Source organism: Trachurus trachurus (genome assembly GCF_905171665.1).
Source record: "Trachurus trachurus genome assembly, chromosome: 8".
Lineage (NCBI taxonomy): Eukaryota > Metazoa > Chordata > Actinopteri > Carangiformes > Carangidae > Trachurus > Trachurus trachurus.
In genome coordinates, this window is record NC_139905.1 from 15100201 (window position 1) to 15124508 (window position 24308).

General features: G+C 40.3%; 2 protein-coding genes across 2 annotated transcripts; both read right to left on the reverse strand.

Annotated features, from left to right (window-relative positions):
• Positions 1-2210: 2210 nt before the first annotated feature.
• Positions 2211-8821, reverse strand: timp2b (TIMP metallopeptidase inhibitor 2b). The gene is made up of 5 exons (XM_083977603.1): positions 8500-8821; positions 3076-3176; positions 2872-2974; positions 2638-2762; positions 2211-2513 (listed from the first exon to the last, which is right to left on the reverse strand). Exons 1-5 carry the CDS (start codon positions 8627-8629, stop codon positions 2316-2318), a joined length of 657 nt encoding a protein of 218 aa, XP_083833729.1. The 5' UTR covers positions 8630-8821; the 3' UTR covers positions 2211-2315.
• A 6833-nt stretch (positions 8822-15654) lies between these two features.
• LOC310989866 (scavenger receptor cysteine-rich type 1 protein M130-like) lies at positions 15655-22757 on the reverse strand. The gene is made up of 11 exons (XM_083977018.1): positions 22714-22757; positions 22296-22402; positions 21887-22090; positions 21572-21709; positions 21175-21466; positions 19813-20854; positions 18187-18283; positions 17769-17969; positions 17452-17589; positions 17051-17342; positions 15655-16896 (listed from the first exon to the last, which is right to left on the reverse strand). The coding sequence occupies exons 2-11, from the start codon at positions 22378-22380 to the stop codon at positions 15816-15818; spliced, it is 3570 nt and encodes a 1189-aa protein (XP_083833144.1). The 5' UTR covers positions 22381-22402; positions 22714-22757; the 3' UTR covers positions 15655-15815.
• Positions 22758-24308: the final 1551 nt, after the last annotated feature.

A 24308-nucleotide genomic window follows, 5' to 3' on the forward strand; every position in this document is an offset into this window, starting at 1 on the left:
TTGTGAAATGTATCAATAAATCAATCAATCAATTTGTTTATTTCGGGCATGTCAATTTAAATAATCATCATCACACTTCATCTTAGTTCAAATAATACAATACACATGGCCGAAAGGGAAAGCGGGAGAAGCAAAAGCTTATCTAGTCCCGCCCCCATTACCCACAGAATAAAATCTTTTTCATAATCAGATCATATCTAATATCTATCTTTTTGCTCTAATATCTTATATCATCACCATGTATTACAGATAGGCCTATATAAAGATGTTCCATAAGGTGTTTAGTAACAGTGATAGATGAGACAGAGAAGAGTCACCCTTGTGAAATGTATCTTGGGAAAATGTGTGTTCTGTTAATCACATGTTTCCTGTGAGAATCTTAACTAAGTTGATTAGCTTCATCTGGAAGATGATGCAAAGTCGTAAAATGACATAGGTTAGATCCTGCCTCATGTTCATGAATGTGGAACATGAACTGTGTATGTTAAACAGAAATAGAATTGATTAGATTTACAGGAAACGTGGAATGTTAATGACAAACAATTATTGCCTAATATGGAAAGCCATATCTTTATGTTTGGAGAAGGTGGAGTTTTGGAGTTAGAAAGCATAAAGCTATGGGTTTGAGCCATAAGGAGAGAGATCTCACATTGGCAACAGAGATGCTCTAGGATTCGGCATTTTTGTACACTGTTCTTCTTCTTGTTAATAAACTCCTTTTTGAACACAAGTGAAGACGTGTCGGCGGTGATCCCTTCTTTTCATCAACACATCAATATACCACACCTCCCTTTAACAAGATGAGGTCTTGTTCGTCCTGTACCATGTGTCTCTATTCAGACTAACACTGGCAAATGCGAGTGTTTCTGCTGCTGCACTCTGAGTCTTTTATGGATTTAAGTCATTCACAAGTGCTGCTGGAGTCTGCACATATTGAGCTTTTTTTCTTTCTTTTTCTTTTTGTAAAAAACAAAAAACAGCAAGGCAAATCAAATCAGGGTTTGGCATTTAATATAATAGTCAAATGTACAGTATTGTGTCAGTTGGACATGCATGCAAAAATCATCTTATCTCAAAAGTCTCATGTGAAACCAGCACAAGACATTATACTTGACTACAGTTTCAAATGAAGAATTTTTTTACACTCTCATATTCATTTTCATAAGTCACATGACATCTGTTCAACACTTTAAGGTCATTCCCATTGCTCTTGCAACAAATTGATAGTTGGTTAAAATGTATTGTTCTAATTCACTGACACAAAGGATGAGCCAATCAGTTAACAATCCGGACTACAATTTGACCTTTAATGCATGTAAAATGTGTGTGTTTGCTAATACTGTTGAAACACTAGGTCTTTGTACAAACCAAATGTGTCAGTTGTCATAAAAAGTATCAAAATGAGGGCATTTTTTTCAATAATTATGATGAATCATACAACTTCCTTAAATAAAATATGCTCTTACACTTACTAAAGCATTATAAAGAGAAGAACTGTAATATAAAAAAATACAAAGTACAAAATGGAGGATTCAATCCTCTTTTTCAGACATTTTTTCATTAGAGACATTATGACTGCTGTGACCATTGTGTTCAAAGTGCATTCTTGTCTATTCAGGATTATTTAAAGACAACAATTACAAAGCACTGACTGTGTGCGCAGGCTGGCATCAGAAAAATGACCTTTGACGTGCCACTTGTTTTTAACTCAAAGACAGGTTTGCCACACCTTTAAAAAAAAAAGTGAAAAGATTTGCATACTCAGCACAAGAAAGAATATGAAGCAGGACAGGCAAGAGGAGGCATTAATTCCTTGTGGTAGCTCTGCTGCCACAAATCAGGATGCCGACTGCCAGCTAATGTTACTTAACAACACACAGATTCACAGAATTGTTACACTTTTGAGTTTCATTATAGAATTATAGCTCATGTCAAACAATAGCTTTCACTAGCGCAGAAACTAAAGTACTGTGAGGAGTTAACACTGAATTCTGATGGTTATCCCTTTATCTCAGCTGAGGGAGAAGTGGTTTATGAGGAAGTGCTTTAGATTTGGGGGTAGAAGCCTCAGAAGGTGCTGAATTCAAAAGACTGATGAATAAAAACATAATGAGTCCTGCAACTAAAACATATAACAAATCTCTTTTTTTTCCCAACCTCACCACATAGCACGCACACCCTGCAGCTTTTTTGATAAGAAGAAAACAAAATAAGAATTTGACTTCTGTATTTATTTTTTGTATTTTTTTTTTTGGTATTTATATCTTAGTATATTTCAACTGCAGACATCCACAGACTATAGGACAGTGGTGAAGTTATGGGTCTTCGATGTCCAGGAAATCCTTTTTGGGTGGCGCAGCACCTCTATACCAGGCACAAGAGTCATCACTCCTCTTGATGCAAGCAAAGTGTTTGGCCTGCTCTCCGTTGACCGTCTTCTCAATCACCCAGTCCGTCCACAGGCACTCGGCCGGGCTGCTGATCATGCAGGGGATTGAGGTGCAGTGAGTGATCTGAGGAGCAGAGAAGAGATCAGGGGTGGGGGGTTAGCTTACAAGAAGCAATCTTTTAGATTATAGTTCCACTAGCTTGTGGCGAAATCTCGTTTAACTACTGACTATCCTTCAGCTTTTCTACCTTGCAATCACAGCCAGTTTCGTAGCGCTGAACCAGGCTCTTCCTCTGGGTGTCAGTCAGGGTATCCCAGGGCTCAATTAATTGGCAAAGTGTGACATGCATCTTCCCGTCAGTCTCCAGTCTTCCTGCAGGGGAGGGAGAGCCAAGTAGACGTAATGAGATTATGTAAACAACCAATGTGACGAAACCGTAGGTATTTCATAATGTGTGTTTGCTAATTTGGCTGCATTGTACCTGTGATAAGATACTCCTTGCCGTGCTCCAGAGTCACTCCACACACTGCAGAAGAGGAAGCGGTGTAGATGGCCTCAATGTTCTCATTGGGACCTTTGAACATCTGAAAATTTCAAACAGAGAGGATAAAAATCAGATTTATACAGGAATTAGGTTTAAATCCAAACATAAAATGAGAATTAAAAACAACTTCACACTCGGTACCTTGATCTGTTTGATGTCATACTTGATCTTTTTGATGGGGTTTCCATAGACGTTGTTGCCAACGTCAATCTCTTCCTGTCCAACCACCTTTGCCCTGATAACTGGACAAAGACAAAACAACCCACATTAGCATTCGCTGTGTTTTAAGGCAGGGTTTCAAAGTAAAAACACCATTGTCATGTTAAAACTGAACTCTCTCTGGGTTTGTCTGTGTCTGATCTAAGCCCTGCCCAGGTTTGGCATGCCGGAGTTGGCCACAACACATTGCTGCGGCTTGGATCTGTGGAGTTTGCATGTGCCAGGTGCTGGGAAGACAGAGAGGCACATGAGTGTTTCATCAGCTGCAATCAGAGGGAGGAATGTGTGCTGCCTGCTCCCAGGCTCCTGGGCCGACAAGGGAGGAAGCCAGTCAGCAATCTTTGAAAAGCTGAACTAGAAACGCTCCCCTCACCCCCAGGCCTCTCTGCCGACCTGCCTCTGTGTCTGGATAGAGGTGCTGACATGCAAATCAACTTCTCCTTCATTTGCAGCCTTTCTCTTTCTCCCTCCCTTTCTTTCTTCCTCGTGATCTTAAGTTCCAGCTCCCACATTCAGAGAGGTTTGGATGGGGGGAAAAAATATATAACAGTTCAAGTGGAAAAACATTATCAGAGCCATACGGATGAGCCTTTGAGCTCAAATACTGAGTGTTCAACAAAAAATGACTCATGTGTTTTGCAAACAGTGCTTCTTTCATGTGAATCCAAAAGCAGAAGTACAGTAGAGCATGCGCCATTCATAGTTAAATACCTATGGATTACTGGTATCATGCGAGTTACAGCGATTACTGTAAATTCACATGACTACACCATGAATAAGGTTTACAAAATCCCATTCAAAAATCAAGCTTTTAAGTGAAGTAGACTAGCGACAGAGCTAATGTTAACCAGATGTTCCCTCTGGAGTCCCAGTTCAGTCCTCTCTTTCCTAAGGTGGCAGCTACTGACTGAGAGCCTGAGACTATCACGAGCCTGCTCCCTTACCAAATAAGATCAAGCCTTTCTTTATTTGCTTTTTATATGATGAAGGTATGAAGCTGCAAGCCATATGCGCCCTAATTCAATGACAATAGAGGCTCAGAGAACATCTCCTTTTAAGGGTCTAAAAAGTCGACCTTTAACAAAAGGAAAACAGGAAAAAAAAGGGAGAGTGTGTGTGTGCACAGAAGGAGCGAGTGATGGAGGGATGAGGATGGCTGCATTCTGCAAACAAGGGGAACAGAGGAGGGAACAGACACGAGCAGCAGTTGTTTTGCAGAGGCAAGCGTCAGCCAATTGTCCCGTGTCAGACAGCCCTTCAAAGCAATACTGAAATACTGTCACAAACATACAAGTTGACAGGGGGGAGGAGGAGTTATAGAGAGCACAAGAGGAAGAGGGAGGGTGGGGAGGGTTAGTTCTTAGCCAGGAAAATGTGCAAAACACTCAGCTGTGCAGGGCCGCGAGTTTTTCTGTGTGCTGCTCGGAGCTGCTGTCGAGTAGCAGATATACTGACAAACGATTTACATGTCACGATTTAGCAAGACAAACTGCACCCAGTGATAATCTACACCAGTCAAGCTGTTTCTGCTTTACAAATCACACATTCCTCACACACTCTGATACACACTGAGTTAGGGGCGCTGAGAAAACTCTCCGACTTCTCTGGCTACAAAGTGGATTTGTGGTAATCCCCTTTGCCTGAGTGTGCGGAATCACACACAGATCACTTCTCCTTCCACTGGTGCAAAGTAGGGCAGGTGAAAATATGCACAGTATGTAACTTATGTGAACGATAATATATCATTTGAGCACTATGGCTTTAGACACAGCTTTGTGGTTGTTAGAGTTAGCTTTTTAAAATTCATTCAATGTGCTAAAAACAAACAAATTACAAAAAAAGATGCAGATTAAGGTTATGTGTATTTTTTTTGACTTGTTTACAATTTGAAAAGGAATAGCAGAAGTCCTAAACATGCTTCCATTTAGCCAAGCTCACTCCAGTTAAGTGCTCGCGGTGATTGCTAAAAGTGGATAACAGTTTTGTCTGCCTCTGAATGTGTTCATTGTTGCTTTACAAGAGCTTTATCCATTGTTGAGTTTAGGCCTACAAAACAACAGATAGGCTAATAAACTACAGTCTGAGCAATACTACATCTTCAGGACAGATTGGAGGCTACAGTGAGTTGCTATTGGAAAGTGGCAAATTGGCCCAGGGATAGCTGGTTAGCATACTAGAGAAAATGCTAAAAGAAAAAAAAAAGATACACTGACGTTGCTTTCCACCACTGGAGACATCTCATGGTGAGTAAAAGAATAAACTTGCATAGCTCCTTTAAGGTAGAATAAGCGCGTGTATTCTAGTTTAAGTACCTGAGAAATATAACTTCATTTTCTGCCCTGATATACTTTGTATACTTCTCACAGGACATTGCGATGCTTACTGAAAAAGGCTGGCGGAGCCCTATGAAAAAAAAAAAAGTTTCGCAAACATGGGAACTGCTCGGCAACCATCTAATTTTCTAGTTACTCAAACAATAAACACATTATTTTGTATATAGTATTTTGGTCATGGGAGTGCTTTAAAAACAAAGAGAAATGGGGGAGAAAACAAATGCATGTCATGTAATTGCAGGGCCTGTACATCCATTTTCCTCTCAGAGAAGCCACGACGAAGACCGGTTTTGAATGAGAAAAAACTGCAAGTTCAAACCAAGTTTTTTGCTGATCCACTCCAAGGATATACCAATAAATACAGTTTTTTTTTCTCTTTTTATTTTGTAATCGTCATAGCCATTGCCATCGCCATCTTACTATACACCTAAATATCTTTCTGGCACCCTAAAAAATCATTTGTGCCGATGTACAAAAGTTGAAGAGGTGAGTTGCAGAAGTCATTTTTGCACGGTAAAATGAACCTGCAGGACAAATCGATCCAATGCCTTCTCACCGGTGATGCTGGAGTTTAAAGCAGCTGTTGCAAGAACTTGCACTCAGTCTGGCTCAAAGGAGGGAAATCTGGTTTTAATGTCAGCTCTGTTTACACAGCTTGCAGGGCTGTGTTTATACCGGAAGTCACGTAAAAGCCAGCTTTCTTTTCAAGGTCTCCAATGATTCTCTTTCCCCTCTTTACAAAAAGCAGAACAGGTACGATCTGTAATCACCAAGAATTGTGAAATAAACTGCAAATGCATAATGAGCACAGCATATGAGTGTGCGGCATTCCTATGCCTCAGCCAAAGACCCAAGGGATGGATTTCGATTTATTAGGAAAGATTTTTTTTTCTTTTTTTGTTCCTGCTCTTTCTGTTTTGACAAGATAAATGGAACTACATGTTTACAACTGAAGCTGACCTGGTTATTTTCTTTTTGTTTACAGGAATGGAGAGAGAATGAGCAAGGGTCTTGTTAAATAATGTTAAAACTACAGCCAGCATTGATTAGATTAATGGTTCAGCTCTGCTGCCCACTTAAACTTTCCAGTGGTATCTTTCAAAGACTTTGTTTCCACCTCTCATTTTCTTCATATCTTGTCGTCCGTGCCTCACACAAAGAAAATAAATCAGTGAATCATCCTCAAAACTGACATATTGGCACGTGACAAAAACATTGACTCTACTTCCAAGATTTAAAGAACTGCGGCTGAGTCACTGAAACAGAAACAGCAAGCTACTCTTCTTCTTGAGTAATTTTCCGTAGACTTCAGGCACCAACTGACCCTACCTTGTGCACAACTTAAGTAATACTTTCACACTAAGCAGGGTTCCTCAAAACAATGTCTTACTGTGTGGAGACAGTCAGGGAGTGTTTTATTCTATAGCAATTATATGGCAATACAATGTTTAATCCAAATTACCTTATTGTAACATAATTGCCAAATGCCTACAGTTCAGAGGACATAAGGTCAAGATAAGTCAGCTTCACTGGTGGACCTGAGATGGTGCATAGGCTAATGCCCCTTATTCTGAATGTACCAACACCCAGTGACTTTAAATGGCAATGATTCACAAAGATTCTTATCGTAAGATCTGTGCATGTTGTGCAGTTGTTCACAAGGGTTGAATACTGGAGAATACTTAACAGTATGATTAGGTTCAATAAGTCCTTTGCTCCTTGACTATTATTGGTTAGTGTTGGTGGGAGGGTCTATCCATGGTGCTGAAGCAGGAGCAGAGGGAGGTTAAGGTCATGTTAGGACCTGACCTCGCAGACTGTGATGAAATGAATTAGTCTGGAAGTTCTGATGAGTATCAGCACTTTCAGTCTAGTCTTTTAACAATAGTCAGAGCCCTGTGCCCTCATACCTGACCATGTGACCAAGTGCAACCAGAGTTAATTTGCAAGGCTCCTCTTTGTACTGTGGTAAATGTAAGAAAAGTAATTGCCACAAGAAATAGCAGCTATTCTCACTGGATTTTTTTAGTTTCCTTTCCTGTCTCCATCTTCTATGGTTGAGTTTGAGATATGTCAACTTTAAAAGCATCTCAATGAAGGTTAAAGAAAAACATCTGATTTTCCTTTACAGTAAACTCCCCAGCAGGATAATGTGGTTTCTTCATCCTCCAGTGCCATGGAATCCAATGGTAAAGAGAAACCTTTGAATAAGTCAGCTTCTGTAGACATGCCACACACTCAGCCAGCTCTCAACCGAGAAAAAAGACCCTCAGCAAAACCCCAATTTAAATAGCTACACAAGCTGGTCACTGTTGAGACTCTCGTTAGCTTCAGGCCTATGTTGAAGGCAGCAACAAGTAGTGTTTTGTAATAGGGAAAATAAGAGGGAAAATATCTTCATGGCCTGTGAGGAAGATTAAACTAAATGGCCATTCAGTGGGATCTGAGGAAGTGCACCAGTCATCAATTTCACAGTTTGGTTGGGATGAGAATGAGTGGGAAATAGGACAGATTCTACCTGTTTTGATGTTAAACTCCACAAATGATGACCAAACTCTGGTTTTCCTGATCAGTAACAGGCACAGATGAGACTATAGTGATTTGATATCTGGTTATTAAGGGGAAACTTCACCATTCATCTAAAAACTGATCAAAGGTTCCTTTTGGTAGGCTACCAATATTAAACTACAGATCAGAAAGACGGATTAACTAGCCTATATATTTTCTTAAAAAACAAGTAGGAATGAAGTAGGACTATGTGGCTACATATCAAGATTGAGGAATATCAACAGATGATCAGAGAAAAAGAGAGGAGGGCAGTGGAAAGAAAGATTGGGAGACAGAAATTTCCATCCTCCCTCCCCCTGTAATTGTAAACATAAGAGTGGGGGCAAGTTTGCAAAGTTTCCCCCTCCTCGACATTAACAGTTTCTCTGAATAAAGATATGGATCGCAGACATTTAACAATCAAACAAGTTATAGTCATTCATTTTGGTCAGTGAATGCAACTTACCGACATCTGCGCTGCAAAACGCCTGCTGAGGATGCGCTGGGGAGCAGCTGCAAGCTTCTGCTATTTCTTCCACTCGCCACAGAAACAGGATGGCCAGCGTGACAAAACAACTGTTCACCGTCCAGGTCATCTTGGGAACAAAAAAAATACGCTACTTATGCTTTAAAGAATATACAGAAATACTATAAGGCGGTCTTGCGGCTGAGCAGTCCCGTGTATCTAAAGGTCTCCAGCTACAAGAGGATCAAAGACGATCTACTTGTCAAACTGCGAGATGCACAAGGTTGCAAGAAAGCCTACACCCTAACAACACCCCTCGATCTGTTTTCCAACACCGTCAGGACTCGGCCGCGTTTTTATTCCTGCTGGCTGCAGCAGGCTCCGCCCCCCTCCAGAGTGCTCTCAGCCAATGAGCGCAGCGGCACTGTGGAGGTCAGGGGCTCCCAAAAGTTTACACATCCACCTACAAGCCCCGTCACCCTCTGTCACAATCCCGTCACATAGGCCGGATGATTATTTACATCATTACATGGGGGTCATGCCCCCAGGCACACACACACACACACACACACACACACACACACACACACACACACACATGGATTTGTTCTCTCTGCTCACTGAATCACTTCCTTACACACCCCCACAAATTGTCCCCAAACCTCAACTTTTACCTTTAACTTTCCCCATATCATTCCTACATTACAATCAGATTCACTCATAACCTTAAATTAAAACCTAAAACTGAAGCTTCCTTAGTAAAAACCAGGGAAATGATGTCATTATGTCTAAGCTTTTTCCTTATCGTTTTATCTTTTGGAGTCTGGTCACACAAAATCAGTAGACAACTATTCAGTGGGTTACTCTGATTGGGAAATCGCAACGTTATTCTTGTAATTAAACCTCTGGGGACTGTGGATGTGCGCAGTTTAAAATTCACTAAACATGTTATGTCTGGTAGGCTAACCTGAATGCACCACTGAGGCAAGAGAATGATATCAATCTCTGCCGAAGAGCAAAAAGGAACATATTGCCGAAATGTCAGTCATCCCCTTAATGAAAATGAAAGGTGAATGTATCTTAAATTACCTCCATCTGACCTCTGTCCTTCAGTTTTGTAGAAATAGCAGCAGTTACAGTTCTTTCAGTAGGCCTATTTCACAGCACTTGTGGACACATCCAACAATTTCAACACAAGAAATCAAGTTTTGTCCTTCCCTTTATTTACTTATCAGATCATTATTTTTCTTTTTGATTTTATCTTTCTTTAGTGTGTGTTGGTGTAGGCCTATGTGTTTCATTTCTTCAATAACTGATTTCTTTCTTTCTGTATTTTTTTTTTTTTTTTTTTTTTTTGCTGCATGGAGGCAGAGAACATATCACCATGGTGAACTTGTCATCCAGCAGTTGCTTCTTCAGCTGCCCAGCAATCACACAATAACATTACCATTCATTTTGATTCACATTTTAGGTTCCCTGATAAATTCTGTTTTGGTCTCCACCAACTCTGGATTACGTATATCTGTTTTCTTAGCTGCTAAATATTCCACTATGCTCACCAGCTAGTTGCTAACTGTGACTACAAGTAGTCTATTTCCTGTCAAATTTGGGTGATAATAAGATAATAAATAAGAACAACCCATACACATCTTGTTTGGGAAATAAATATCAATTTCAGAACAAAATGCCAACGTCAATTCCAAGAGGAGAACTAACAACAGCTGACCTTGATAGTTAGCTGTATGTTGTTACGTAACTACAACTTGTGTCATACCAACGGCATCAAAAATCCAACATCTCCTATTTGTCATAATGTAAATTAGCCAATACTGGGTTTTGGTGTCAACCCCACTTTTATTTCCAACAGGGAAAAAATGCCCTACAACATCTTTCTGATGTTACACTGTTGTCTGGTGCTTGCTGTGTTTTACACTGTCTCATTGCTGCTGCATATGTACAGAAAGACATTTCACAATATTCCAGGTACAATTGTGGGTCACAACAGCCACGGCACTCATAAACATGTTTATTTCACCCCATGAGAACCTAGTTGTTATTAAATGGGTACTCTATGTCAATGGGTCAGACTACACCCACCTATGAACTCTGCATTCATTTTGATGTCAGCGACAGACTTGTATAATTTCCACAGTGTGACGCTATCACGGTGACGAAGGTGGCCGCACAGACCAATAAACTCTGTTGCAGTTCCCGCTACAATAGGTGTTCCCCAGAGCTGTATTTCTTCAGAACTAGTGTTGCATCTAAATACCACTTATAGCTAGGCTACTTTAAATAATTGTGCTAACATTAAGTCACAAATGAGAATAGTCTGGTGTGGGTGTTGCTTAGTAATCCTCAGATCACTCTCTACAATTATCTGTGGTTTAAATTCAGTCCAATGCGTGTACAGTCACTTTCAGTAACTAAATATTTTTGTATCATGAAAACACTGAGGAAGAATGAAGGATGAGTGGAGGAGGTGTGGCGCGTCAGAGAGAAGTGACATCATCTCCTTAAACTTAATAGATCCAATCTGGCAGCTTTTCCCCCAGCGTAAGCTACCCAAACCCCTCCACCCTTCTGTGAAAGAACATTATGCTATTAGTCCGATTCTTTAGTTATTTCGTGTCCCTTGCTACTGAATAAAAATAGATAGCTGCCCTGCTGGAATGTTCACCACTGTAACACCACCTCAGGAAACTGTGGATCTCAGGATCTCTTGGTTTGTGGCCTCCCGTGTTGATTTTGGCATCAATGGGAGAGATCACAGTGAGGGCATGGTTGTGTTTGATGATTAGAGCTGATGATGAATAATGAAGAGGACGAGAGAGAAAGAGAGAAAGAGAGGTGGTGTAATGGGGAGGGGGGTTTGTATCTGCTGTGGCTGCCTCGCTCCCTGACATCATATTTGGCCACCGACTGTTGGTCTTCTGGCCACTCTGGCAAATATTTCCACTCTTTTCCACAGTTGAGCATTTTTGCCTGGTTACTTTTCCACAGGTCTCTGATGTCTGTGTAAAAACAGGCTGGGAGAGAGAGAGAGAGGGAGCAGAAAGGAAAATGGGACACCCGGTTTAATGTCATATCTATAATGACTAAACTCTCCTGCGTCTTTTTGCTGAAGGGAAATTTGGACATTCCACCGTCTTAACCTCGGAGTCAGAATGTCATCCGTTCGATAAGGAAATTTCCACAATGTTAGAAATTTTGCAAGCCAGCATGAGTCGTGAGTGGAAAGTGGAAGTTGCCAGACACAAAAGACGTAGTAATAAAAACAACAACACAGATGTTGGGTGTGGGACTGCAATTAAGACACTTGAAGGGAAGTGACACATCCAAGACGAAACCGGTGGAAATATGCTTCCGTCTAATACTGCAGTTTACCAAAAAGCAAAAGCATCCGAGAAACAGCGGACGCCTTCTTCTGGGCAAAGCCTGCCGCCCCCTGTCCAAACAGTCAGCTTCCTTTACACCGAGATGCTGAGTGATGTGGTGGGCTATGCTCAGATTGTAAGCCATGCCCCCCAGCTCCTGGGCATATTTCAAATGACCTCACAGCATGACCGTTCTGAGTTATTTCCTACACTACAATTCTCACTTTAGAACGGGGTTTTTACTTGCCAGTTAAGATCTGGATTATTGTATCAACATTTGGTTTTAATTTGTTGAAAGACGGCAAAATTGTCAAAGAAGTGCAATGTAAGCAGCCCCTCTGTGTACATTACCCACTACAAACGCCAAAAGGGGCTTAGGAATGGTCCGAACCTCCATCCCCTAAATTACAGACTTGCAAGGCCAGGAATACTCTTAAAAGGAAGTGCCCGGTAAGGCATAAAAAGAGGGTCTCATTGTGGGAACTGGTGGGTGCTGTGGCAATGACCCACATCCTTTGACTCCCACCTCCTCTGCCCTCTTGCCCACACATCTCCCATATGAGTATCCCGGTATCTATCCCGTGATGCATGTCCACCTCCTCGTCTTTACCATCTTTGTTTTGATGTGACCCAGCCACGGCCCAGTGGTAATTCCCATCATTTTCCATTCATCAGTACAGCTATTCACATTTCACCAATGACCATGTGAGACAGTGAATAAGCATTACCGAATTTGCTCAAGGGACAGTGAGGAAAACATCTGTTTGAAAGAGCAACAACGAAAAAAAAGTTTTAAGTCACACCATTGTTCAACGCAAACGGCCTTCAGCGAACACCATTTCCCAGAAGCCTTAGACATTTGCAGGCTAAACATCATGACCAGTTTTTCTGGGATGATTTTTTCTCTCTGCTCATATGTAATAGTTGATGTTTATCTTTGTTAAATCATGAATGTTTCAAAGTATTGAAATGGATCCCAATTTGCCTCGGGAAATGGAAAGTAACAAAGAGGAACAGGGTTTTTTTCAGAGGGAGGAATGGAAAAAATGCATGGACTTACAGAAGAAAGTGAAGCAGGAGCTAACCCTGGAAGTGACATCAGGATCTAATGAAACCTTTTGCAGTGTGACGGTCACCATGAGTCTGATGTCCAGAGAATATTATCATTGTCGTGAGTCAGTCTTAGTGGAATTGTTGAAGCATGATGAGTAAATAATGTATTCACTCTTACTTGAACCTCAAGAAATAATTGTACAGCAATGTCCTTTACAGTGCTACCAATACAGGTGTCCAGAGAAGTGTGAGTGAATTTTAACTGCAATTATAACAACAAACTTGTAAGCCAACACTTAGCATTACATAAGAAATACTATTCAGAGTCCGTGAACAATTCTGGCACATGAGCCGTTGTTGAACATTTTTATCAGTGAAGCTTGAATATTCCATCATTTTCATTTTCATTTTCAATTCTCTGCCTGAAGCCTTCTACCTCCACACGTGGACACTAACTTGACCCTATGACCCAGCGTTCACACTAAACACAAAAGGAGATCCCTTTACCTATGGATGAACTTGCTCACTTTTTGTTTTACGTTTTTTTGTTATTACAACACACTTTTTTCAACAAAAGGGGAAACTGGGAAAGTTTGTAGAAGGACATTAGAGTTCAGACAGTTTTAACCTATGTAGACATTGGTCATGAACCCACAAAGTAGAATTTCAAAATTCTGGGGCAAACCAAATAAACAAATCATGTCCTGACTTGTGGGCATTATTTGTTTGGTAAAATGACAAATCAATTAAATTACAACAGGGTATTACTCACAATAAAACAAGTATACCCTGTGACGAAATATCCAAACTTTCCCTCGTGATGATACATCATTTTACACTGAGCTCACAGTCTAACATGAAATTACTTGTGAGTATAAAGACTCTTCCTCCTGCCAGCCAATTCAGTGCTGTAAGTTTGTGCAAGACTGAACCATGCGTACATGTGGGGGAATCATCTTAGATATACACAGTGATTACGTAATCTGAATAACTGATCGGTCACTGGCAGACATATTTCTCCGAAACCCATGAGTCACTATGTGGCTGTTTAGTCCACCTGCCTGGGCACGTAGGCCTGCATGTTGTCGGAGTGTGACTGCCACTGTTGTGTGAAGCAAAAATTCGGGAAGACTTGTCTGGTGTGTGGTTAAAAACACAACTGCTTGGAAACATTGTGTGATTCATGAAAAGGAAACTACAATGGTGTCTTAAATCAAACCCTCTTAACACAAATCATTTCACATTCTGCATCTTATCTGATGAAGAATAAAGCCGACACATTTGAAGTATGTTTGTTTTCATACCACTTGGCAAAAGTGAGATGATAAATCTGACATCAAATTATGTCACACAAAAGAGGGAAACTAAGGAATACATCTAGGCTACACGATTGAAGTTAGCTAAAGAAATCTGTCCATGTGTGCAGTATGTTTACTGTATGTGTTGTACAAAAAGTTATATGCTTGTGTTTGTCAGTGCCTATCATTTATCAAGAGTGCATAGTAGGATCTGGTGTAAATCCTGGTGAATAAATCAGTGTTCGACAGGTGGGACATGTTCTTTGCAAAAGGTGTTTACTGTATATTGCCGATTTCAGTGTAGAAGTGGAATGGCGGCTGACAACAGTTGTAATTTAAATGTCATGCCCCTGACTTAAAGCAGAAGTAAGCGGAATAAGTCTTAAATAGTTATATCTTCCGACAGCAATCACTTATATAGAGTGTTTGGTCTGAAACACGGGTCTGTCAGTCACTCTGCTCTGCTGTAAGCCGAGGAGAAAACTTTCCTTGTATCCTACAACCTTTATCCAATGAGGAGAGAGAACGGCATAAAGGGGCGGTCCTCTCTATGTGTGCAGCCAAGGGATGCGCGTGCATGTGGTGACGTAGGGACGAGGGCGGGGACTGCTAACTCCATCTGCTGACAGGAAGTTCGCCAAAACGACCGAATCGCTTACTTCTGCTTTAAATTAACACTGACTTTCCTCCCCACCATTGAAGACAGTCGAAAAGCAGACTGGTGTTAACTCCATGCTAACACCCATGTAACAATAGTCACAACAACAACATTAACTGATAGAAGTGACACAACCAAACAGAGGGGTAATTTCCCCTTGTTTTCAGCTCTTGTGCTAAGCTAACGGGGTCCTGACTGTAGCCAGTTAAGTTGGCGATGGTATTGATTTCATCATCTAGTTTGTCAGCAGCACAACATTGAAGTTTCAACAAAACAATGCAGTTTATCTGCTTATCATTCCACTACACATAAGCCTTCTCCTTGAGTAAATTGGACGGCAGTTAAATGGCTGAGGTCATGACAGCAGATATTAATAAAGCAGCAAGGTTCATGTCACAGTCAGATTATGTTTTGGATGGGACCAGGCAAAAACAACAGACTTATATTATAATGTTAAGTTGGCTCTCAAAATGTAGTAGGGTAAAACACATGGGAGAAAAGCTATAAACCAGTGAGATGATTAATTTAACTTGGCCCGTTTTACACCTGCCATTTCATCTCTCTCCTTTCTGGATGAATTGTAGCCTAGAAATCTAGACGCCCCCTAGCGGCAGCAAAAATATTTGCTCCATTTAATGATATAGTCTGGCTTGTCAGGCTAGATGATTTGGGTATTTGAAAAGAAAAGTCCTGACACACACACACAAAAAAGAATGTAGAAATCACTTTATTTATTTCTTGTTTAAAAAGAAGATTAAGATAATGCTGATTTTATATGATTTGAATCATTGTCAAGTAATACATTTGCAGTTAATCAACAACAGATTTATGAAAAATAGAATCAGTCGCTCAGATAATATTGGCAGTATTTGTTTGCAATCTGCTAAATGAGAACCTGACAAACGGATCAGACGGAGGATCTTATCTTATTCAGACATACTCCGGTCTCACTACAAACTGGTAGGTGTACTGGTCATCAGGACAGGGATAGGCAAACTGGGTATCATTTGCAGCGATGTAAGCCAGATTGACCTTGAAGTCCTGAACCTGACAGATGTACCTGCCTTGGCACAAGAGCAGGAGCCGGTTACGAAAGAGGATGTTGCTTTGTGAGATGCGGCTTTGGGGAACCAGCCTTGCCATGGGGAGCGACATGCAGCGCAGCCCTCGGTTTGAACATTCATACTGCTGCTTGAAGACATTTGCCTCCCACTGAATCTTGTTTTCCGTAAACATCAGGCTATTGTGGATAGGTGTACCGAAAGACTTGCTGCGTGTTATTTCACTCTGCCGTTGACCCGAATGGTAATATTGAGAACCATATACACCATCACGCCTTCTCTGGAATTGATTTGTTGGACCTCGGGTTGTGAATGTTGTCTCCCCTGAGAATGAAACACCCCATGGTTTAGCAGTGTAGATCCTAGACAGGTAGCCATCATCTGTGTTGAATTTGGATGAAAGACGGCTGAAGAGTAGAACATTAAACTGGTATGCTTTCAACATTTTTTCTTGGAACATTTGCTTGAAACTGCTGTAAAGAGAAGAGTTGGACTCAAGGTCATATAGTTTCTCCACAGGGATCATAGGGAAACGAATGCGATTCAACAAGTCAATCTGGTTCTCCGAACTGATGGAGTCGCTCTTCTTTGTGATCCAGTCTTCTACAGTCTGGAACAGAAAATACTCATCTGGCACCACTAGATCTGAGCGGCTTAGAAGGGCTCCAATGAGTTTCACTGAGAGGTCGGCCCAAGCTGGAGATTCTGTCAGACTTTCAAAGTTCCAGGCCAGGAACTGGAGGCAGGTCTCTTGGAGGACCATGTCCTCAGTCTCCTCTGCATATTTGAAAATGGACACCTGAGTCTGAAATGAAGTGTCTTCTGGAAGGACTTTGGAGAACAGGCGAGCTGTCTCCTCCATAAGCTGCTTAACCGCAAACTTAGAGGCCATCCAGTGGAGACATTGGACAGAAGACATGGTCACATCGATCTTTCGGGTGTAAAGGTATCTATTGAGAAACAAATTGTAGGATATTTATTAGATTTTAGGTGCATTAGGTTTCTGGTCATTTTACTATTAATTTATGCATAAAAAACGGTGGAGTGGTATAAATGTGAATTATGTATGTTGAAACGATACAAATCATATCAGCTTCATTATACCTGATGAAGGGGGTGAAATACGGTTGGCAGGCCTCACTGATGTCAACACTAATGTTGTTATTCTCCCCCAAAGCTTCAAAGAGGGGGAACTGTGAGAGGATCATTTTGTGTGCACAAATTGTTGTTTCCATCATTTCCACTGTCTCGTCCTCCTGTCTGTTTCCAGTGGCACTGTTGACTGTGATTGTGAAGTCACAGCCATTTCCACCATCAAATATTTTGCCAAGGTCATCAGACAAACTGAAGCTGTGGTCCAGCCTGTGTGTAGAATCTGTGCTGGTCCAGTTAGAGCCTAGAATCATAAATCAGTGAGATGAATATTTAACAGAAAACAAATATGAAGATTGAGAATCTACTTTTGTTTCCCAAACTTAAAGGTTTGTAAGTATTTTGATACCTACTCTCTGTTTCACAGATAACTCCAACATCCTCTTTGTGGGTACAGTCGGTTACTCCCCAGCTTTTGAAAGCACAAGAAAACAGATAGTCCTCTGTTCCATTACAATCAATATCATCCAGCCAAATGGGTCCAGAGCTTACTGTGTGGTGTAAAATAAAAGGGAATATGATTGTTTATTGTGATAGTGTTTAATACATTAAACAGAGTCAATGCAACTGGATTGTTGGCAGAAGTACACTAAACCTCAAATCACAACTCCTCACTCATGACAATAATTTCACTGCCCTCTGGTGGGGGATAATTGGAAGTAAAGTTCACCTCCATAGTCTTGTCCAATGGCGACAGATTTTGCCCCCGGGAAGCGGAGCTGACGACACACAACCTTGGCCTCAGCCATGTCCCAGCCGTCGTCACACACCGTTCCCCATTGTCCATTATGGAAGACCTCCACACGGCCCTCTGAAATGCTCTTAGAGCCAGAAAGCCTCACGTCTCCTTCCTGAGATCCAGGTTTTTGTTCTGTATGCACAGGACAGGTAGAGGTTATACAAATAATCTACAGAGTATCATCTTAAATGTTCATGGTCAGATTATACAAGAAAAAGTGCATAATAAGCATGGCAAAGTATTTTATATAATATTTATATGATTTTGGTATATTTGCATAAATTACTTTTCAAAAAAGTTTTTTCTAATTTTTCATGCAAATACAAACAAAGTGCTTGAGATGACTCACTGAACAGGTTAAATTTTAATGCATTTCCAGAGACATGGAGGAGTAGCAGCAGCCACAGAGTGCGTGTGTTTCGGTATGTGAGCATTTCCAACCACCACTGAAGGATTTTGATCCAGGCATGCGGTGAACAAACAACAAAAACATAAAAAAAAGACAACAAGAAAACGGATGAGAAAAAGGTTCACTTTACATTTATTATGCATGAAATGTATTTTGTTGTTATTGTTGCATCCAGCTGTAATTTTTTTTTTTTTTTTACATACAAGAGCTGAATACAAAACCACCATAGCCCCAGCCTGTACTTTAATGCAACAGCTAATGTAACTGTAAAAAATGCACAAAAATGTTAGGTTAAACCTGAAAGACAATGCAAAAAAGTCACATTACCTTCTTCTCTTCTCTGTTGTAAAGTGTTGATCTCAGAATGTGCTGTCTTGTCTGGAGTCACAACACAAATCTCACTGCTCTTGAAGTCTGCAACAAAGGAACGAGGCAGGGGGAGAGGGTCCGTGTAGTCACTTCCCTTTTCCTCTCCTTTTGCTTTTCTTGAGTTTCATTTCACAGTAAAAGAAGAAAAATGGGATGTTGCACAACTCTTTGTGGTCGGGTCAGGACTTGCTTGAGTTTTGTTCAACCAGTTTTATAACGCAATCCAAATATGAATCACACAACAAAACTCACAACAAGTTTTTACTTAGTCAGCTTTTTTAAAGAACATTACATACAGTATACAACAACACCTTTCAAACAATGTTGATTCTTATGAAGAATAAAATATTTTATCAAGCCACTAAAAATAACATGATACATGTGTACAGAGTGATGCTGAGCGAAGAGGGAAGCCTTTGAAATTTTGAAAAGGCACATGCATGAAGGTGATGCAAACTGAAACTAGTCACAATGGTCAGACACACCTGGATTAACCAGGTTGTCCAATAATGTAAGATAGGAAATAAAGGAGCAGCATTAAGTTCAGGAAGTAGTGGAGCTGTGCAAAGAGCCCATAGAGCAATCCCTGCAGGTACCCTAGATACGTTGTACAGAAAAGCATTTAATCTGCTATTTATCAGCACCATAAACACATGAACCCATGCAACTCCATGAGTGAGCTGAGGTCATGACGTCATTATTAAAGCAGCAAGGTTCTTGTCAGTCAGATTGTATTTTTGACTGGACGGGACCAGGCAAAAACCTTTGGCTGACTTTTATTAAACTGTAAATTTGGCCTTCAAAATGTGGCACTCAATGCCCAGGAGAAAAAAGCTACGAATCAGTCAGTTAATTAATTTTATTTGGCCAGTTTTACACTTGTCATTTCATCTGTCTTCTATCCAGACACATTTGGTCTTTTAAAAGAAAGGTGCTGACATACACAAGAAGGAATGCAGAAATGACTTTATTTATTTCCTGTTAAAAGAAGAACATAAGAATATTACTGATTCTATATGACTTAAATCATTGTCAGATGATACACTTGTATTTAATCAACAAGACATTTATGAAGAAAACAAAAGAATCCTGTCACATATTGGAAGTATTTGATTGTGATCCATTAAATGACAACCTGACAAACTGATCAGGTGGGAGTTTTTAAAAATTAAAATGAAATGATCACACTGGTCACACTTCATACACTGGTACCACTACCACGTGGTAGGAGTACTCATTGTTAGGACAGGGATAGGCAAGCTGGGTATCATTTGAAGCAACATAAGCTAGATCGTCCTTGATGTCCTGAACGTGACAGATGAAGATGCTTTTGCACAACAGCACGAGACGGTTACGAAAGCTGAGCTTGTCCGGCATGATGGTGTTTTGGCGAGCCAGCCATACCGCGGGGAGAGACGTGCATGTCACCCCTTCTTTTGAACATTCATCCTGCTTGGTGAAGACAGTCGTCTTCCATTGAATCTTGTTTGCCATAAACATCAGGCTGTTGTGGATAGGTGTGCTGAATTGAGGAACACGTGACCTGTCTCTTTCATGTCTATAAGAGAATGAGCGTACGAATGAGTTTGCCGATGAGAATGAAAAGCTCCATGGTCTGTTGTTGTAGATCCTGGGCTTACTACCTGCCCAGGATCTACAACCAAGCGGGTAGTTGTCTCGGTCAAAATCAAGCTTGCTGAAGAAGAGACTATTAAACTGGAATGCTTTCAACATTTTTTCTTGATACAGTTGCTTAAAAGTGCTATAAAGAACAGATCGGGACACAAGCTCATTCAGTTGCTCTGCAGGAATCATAGGGAAACGAATATGATTCAACAGGGAAATTTTGTTCTCCAAACTGATTGAGTCATTCTTCTCTGTGATCCAGCGTTCTACGGTGAGGAGCAGAGAAAACTCATCAATCACCAACAGATCTGAGCGGCTTAGAAGGGCTCCAAGGAGTTTCACTGAGATGCTGGCCCAAGCTTCAGAGTCTGCCAGCGTTTTAAAGTTCCAGGCCAGGTACTGAAGGCAGTTCTCCTGGAGGACCATGTCCCCAGTCTCCTCTGCATATTTGTACATGGACACAGCAGTGTGACATGTATAATCTCTGGGAAGGACTTTAGACAACAGCCGACCTGTGTCCTCCGTCAGCTGCTTCACCCCAAACTTAGAGGCCATCCAGTGGAGACATTGTGCTGAGTAGAAGACCACATCAATCTTGCGGGTATACAGGTATCTATTGAGAATGAAATTGAAGAATATTCATTAGATTTCTAGTATGTTAGGTTTCAGGTGTGTTACTTTTTATTTACATCCACACAAAGCTGTGGAGCAATATACAGTATATATATATATTTATTTCATTCATTTTATTTTATTCCATTTGACTATTTTATGATATTTTATTTTATCCTCTTTTAATTTCCATCTTATTATTGTCTGTAATTTTCATCGTAAAGCCAAATAGTTTGAAAGGTGCTACACAAAGTTATTATTATTATTATTATTATTATTATTATTATTATTATTACTAGCAGTATTTCAGTATTAGTATACCTGATGAAGGGGGTGAAATACGGTTGGCAGGCCTCGCTGATGTCGACCCTAATGTTGGTTTTCGTCCCTGAAGCATTAAAGAGGGGGAAATGTGAAAGGATCATTTTGTGTGCACAAATTGTTGTTTCCTTCAATTCCATTGTCCCGTCCTCCTGTCTGTTTCCAGTGGCACTGTTGACTGTGATTGTGAAGTCGCAGCCATGTCCACTGTCAAATACTTGGCCAAGGTCATCAGACAAACTGAAGCTGTGGTCCAGCCAGTGTATGTCATCCGTGTGGATCCTAGAATCGCCTGGAATCATAAATCAGCAAAATGAATATATGACACAGAACAAATATGAAGATCAAAAATCAACTTTTGTTTTACAAGCTTATATGAAAGTATTTCAGTGCTTACTTCGCGTTTGACAGATAACTCCAACATCCTCTTTGTGGGTGCAGTCGGTTACTCCCCAGCTTTTGAAAGCACAAGTGAACAGATGGTACTCTGTTCCATTACAACCAATATCATCCAGCCAAATGGGTCCAGAGCTTACTGTATGATGTAAAATAAAAGGGAATATGTTTGTTTATTGTGATAGTGTTTAATACATTAAACAGAGTCAATGCAACTGAATTGTTGGCACAAGTGCACTAAACCTCAAATCACAACTCCTCACTCAACAATAATTTCACTGCCCTCTGGTGGGGGATAATCAGAAGTAAAGTTCACCATCTCCTTCATAATTTTTTCTGGAGACAGATTCTGCCCCGTAGTAGTGGAGCTGACGACACACAACCTGGGCCTCAGCCATGCCAAAGCTGTCGTCACACACTGTTCCCCATTGTCCATCATGGAAGACCTCCACACGGCCCTCTGAAACTTTCTTGGAGCCAGAAAGCCTCACGTCTCCTTCCTGAGGTTCAGGGTTTGGTTCTGTATGCACAGAGGTTATACAAATAAATAAAATACAGAGCATCATCTTAAATGTTTATGATCAGAATATGTTCATAAAAGTGCATAATATAGGCATGGCAAAGTACTGTCACACAATCATCATACATTATTGAATTACTGAATGAATGACTATTTACACAGTTTTCGTGCAAATAAGTGCAATTGGGTGCTTGAGATGACTCACTGAACAAATCAAGTCTGAATGCATTTCCTGAGACATGGAGAAGTAGCAGCAGCCACAGAGTCCTCATGTTTTGAGACTTGAGCATTTCCAAACACCACTGAAGGACTCTGACCCAGGTACAGTATGCAAAGACAAACAAAACAAAAGCAAAGAAAAAAAGGCAGAGAAAAATGTTCACTTTACTTTACTGCATGTTTATTATACTTTGGATATTTTTATCAGCACCAAGCCTTGAACGACAGTTTTGTTTTTGGATTTTTTTTGCGTACACATGAATAGAAAACAGTCCCTGCCTGTACTTTCTGTACAAACGGATATGATTCAATGCAACAGCTAATGTAACTGAACATAATTTTATTGATAAAAAGCACAAAATGCTGGGTTTAACTTGAAAGATAATGCAATAAATCCACATTACCTTCTTCTCCTTGGTTATGAAATGCCCTCCGAATGTTCCGTTGAGTTTGGAATCTGTTACACAAATCTCACTGCTTTATAGGAGAGGGGTTGAGTGGTTTGGATGGGTGGGTGTATTCGTTCACCGTCCTATATTGCTGAGACATGTTTGACATTTAAAGGAGAATAATCAGGATGCTGGGCTTATTTTCTTTTTTTGTTCTAGTCGAGACTTGCTTGCAAATGCAAATGTTAATTACACAACAAGACTAGAATTTACTTAGGTAACAACTGAATAGAACATAAGTATATTATATAAGGTTGCAGTATTGTTTAAGGCCACATGTGGCCTCGGGCCTGAGACATGCTGGCATTATTCATTCGGATCAGCATTTTCTCAATATCCCAAAAAGCAAGACCACACCTGACACAGTTGTATCGAAGAGACGACAGAAGACCTGAACATTACCAACAAAAAGAAAGCTGCATTTAAAGGAAAATATCAAAAGTCCTATTGAAATTGCGTGTTCACTGAAACAGGCGATTCACATGCTCAGACGGAGCTCTGTCTGTGTAATGCGGCGACCGGCCCTCCAACGAAGCCATGAACCCTTCAAAACTGCTTCGCTCGGTTGGGCTAAAAAGGGACTGATAAAATATTCACAGTTAATTACAAACTACACAATAAATTCATATGATATTATATCTAGCAAATATGAATTAGAATCGAAACACTTCTTTAAGTACCTGCAGGTCAGAAGCTATGTGAGTAGATTTCTAAATGAGGGGACATCAGAGCATGAATTGATTAAATATATGACGCAAAATAGGAGTACAAATAAAGGAAATTTGTCAAAAATGTATAAGATTTTGCAAAAGTATAACGAGGTAGAGAGTAACATAAAAGAGAAGTGGGAAAAGGATTTAAAAATTAACATAACAACAGAAGAGTGGAGAAGAACATTAGGTGAAAATTTCAGAATCTCACAATCCAAATACTGGAGGGAGTTTTCATGGAAAGTGAGTATGAGATTCTTTATCACACCTGCAAATCTCAAGAAATGTTTCCCCGGATTAGATAATGGATGTTGGCGAAGATGTGGAGAACAGGAGGCGAATTATATGCATATGTTTTTTACATGCCCAGTATTAACAACATACTGGGAAGGAGTTAAGGAAAGCCTGAAGTATATTTTTGAGCTTAAAGAGCCTTTGCAGGTACATCATTGGTTAGGTATTTTTTTTAAAGGAAAGATAAGAGCAAAGGACATTTATTTTTTCAATATATTAAGAGTAACTGCCATGAAGCAGGTGACCAAAGCATGGAAACAATCAAATACACCCAAATTAAGAGCATGGGTAGCAACAACGGAACAATGTCTAGAGATGGAAAGATTAACTTTTATAAATAGGGAACAAATACATATTTGGAATAAGTTATACAGTAAAGAAAGGCTGACAAAAACAGTGGAAATATTCAATCAAATTAAGGAGATGAACTAAATGGTCCCCACCCCAACACTGATGTTCACATGTATACATACACATACAGACACATGAACACGTACACATGCACCACTGCTTATTTTCTCATTAGTTGATGTTAGTTATTATTAA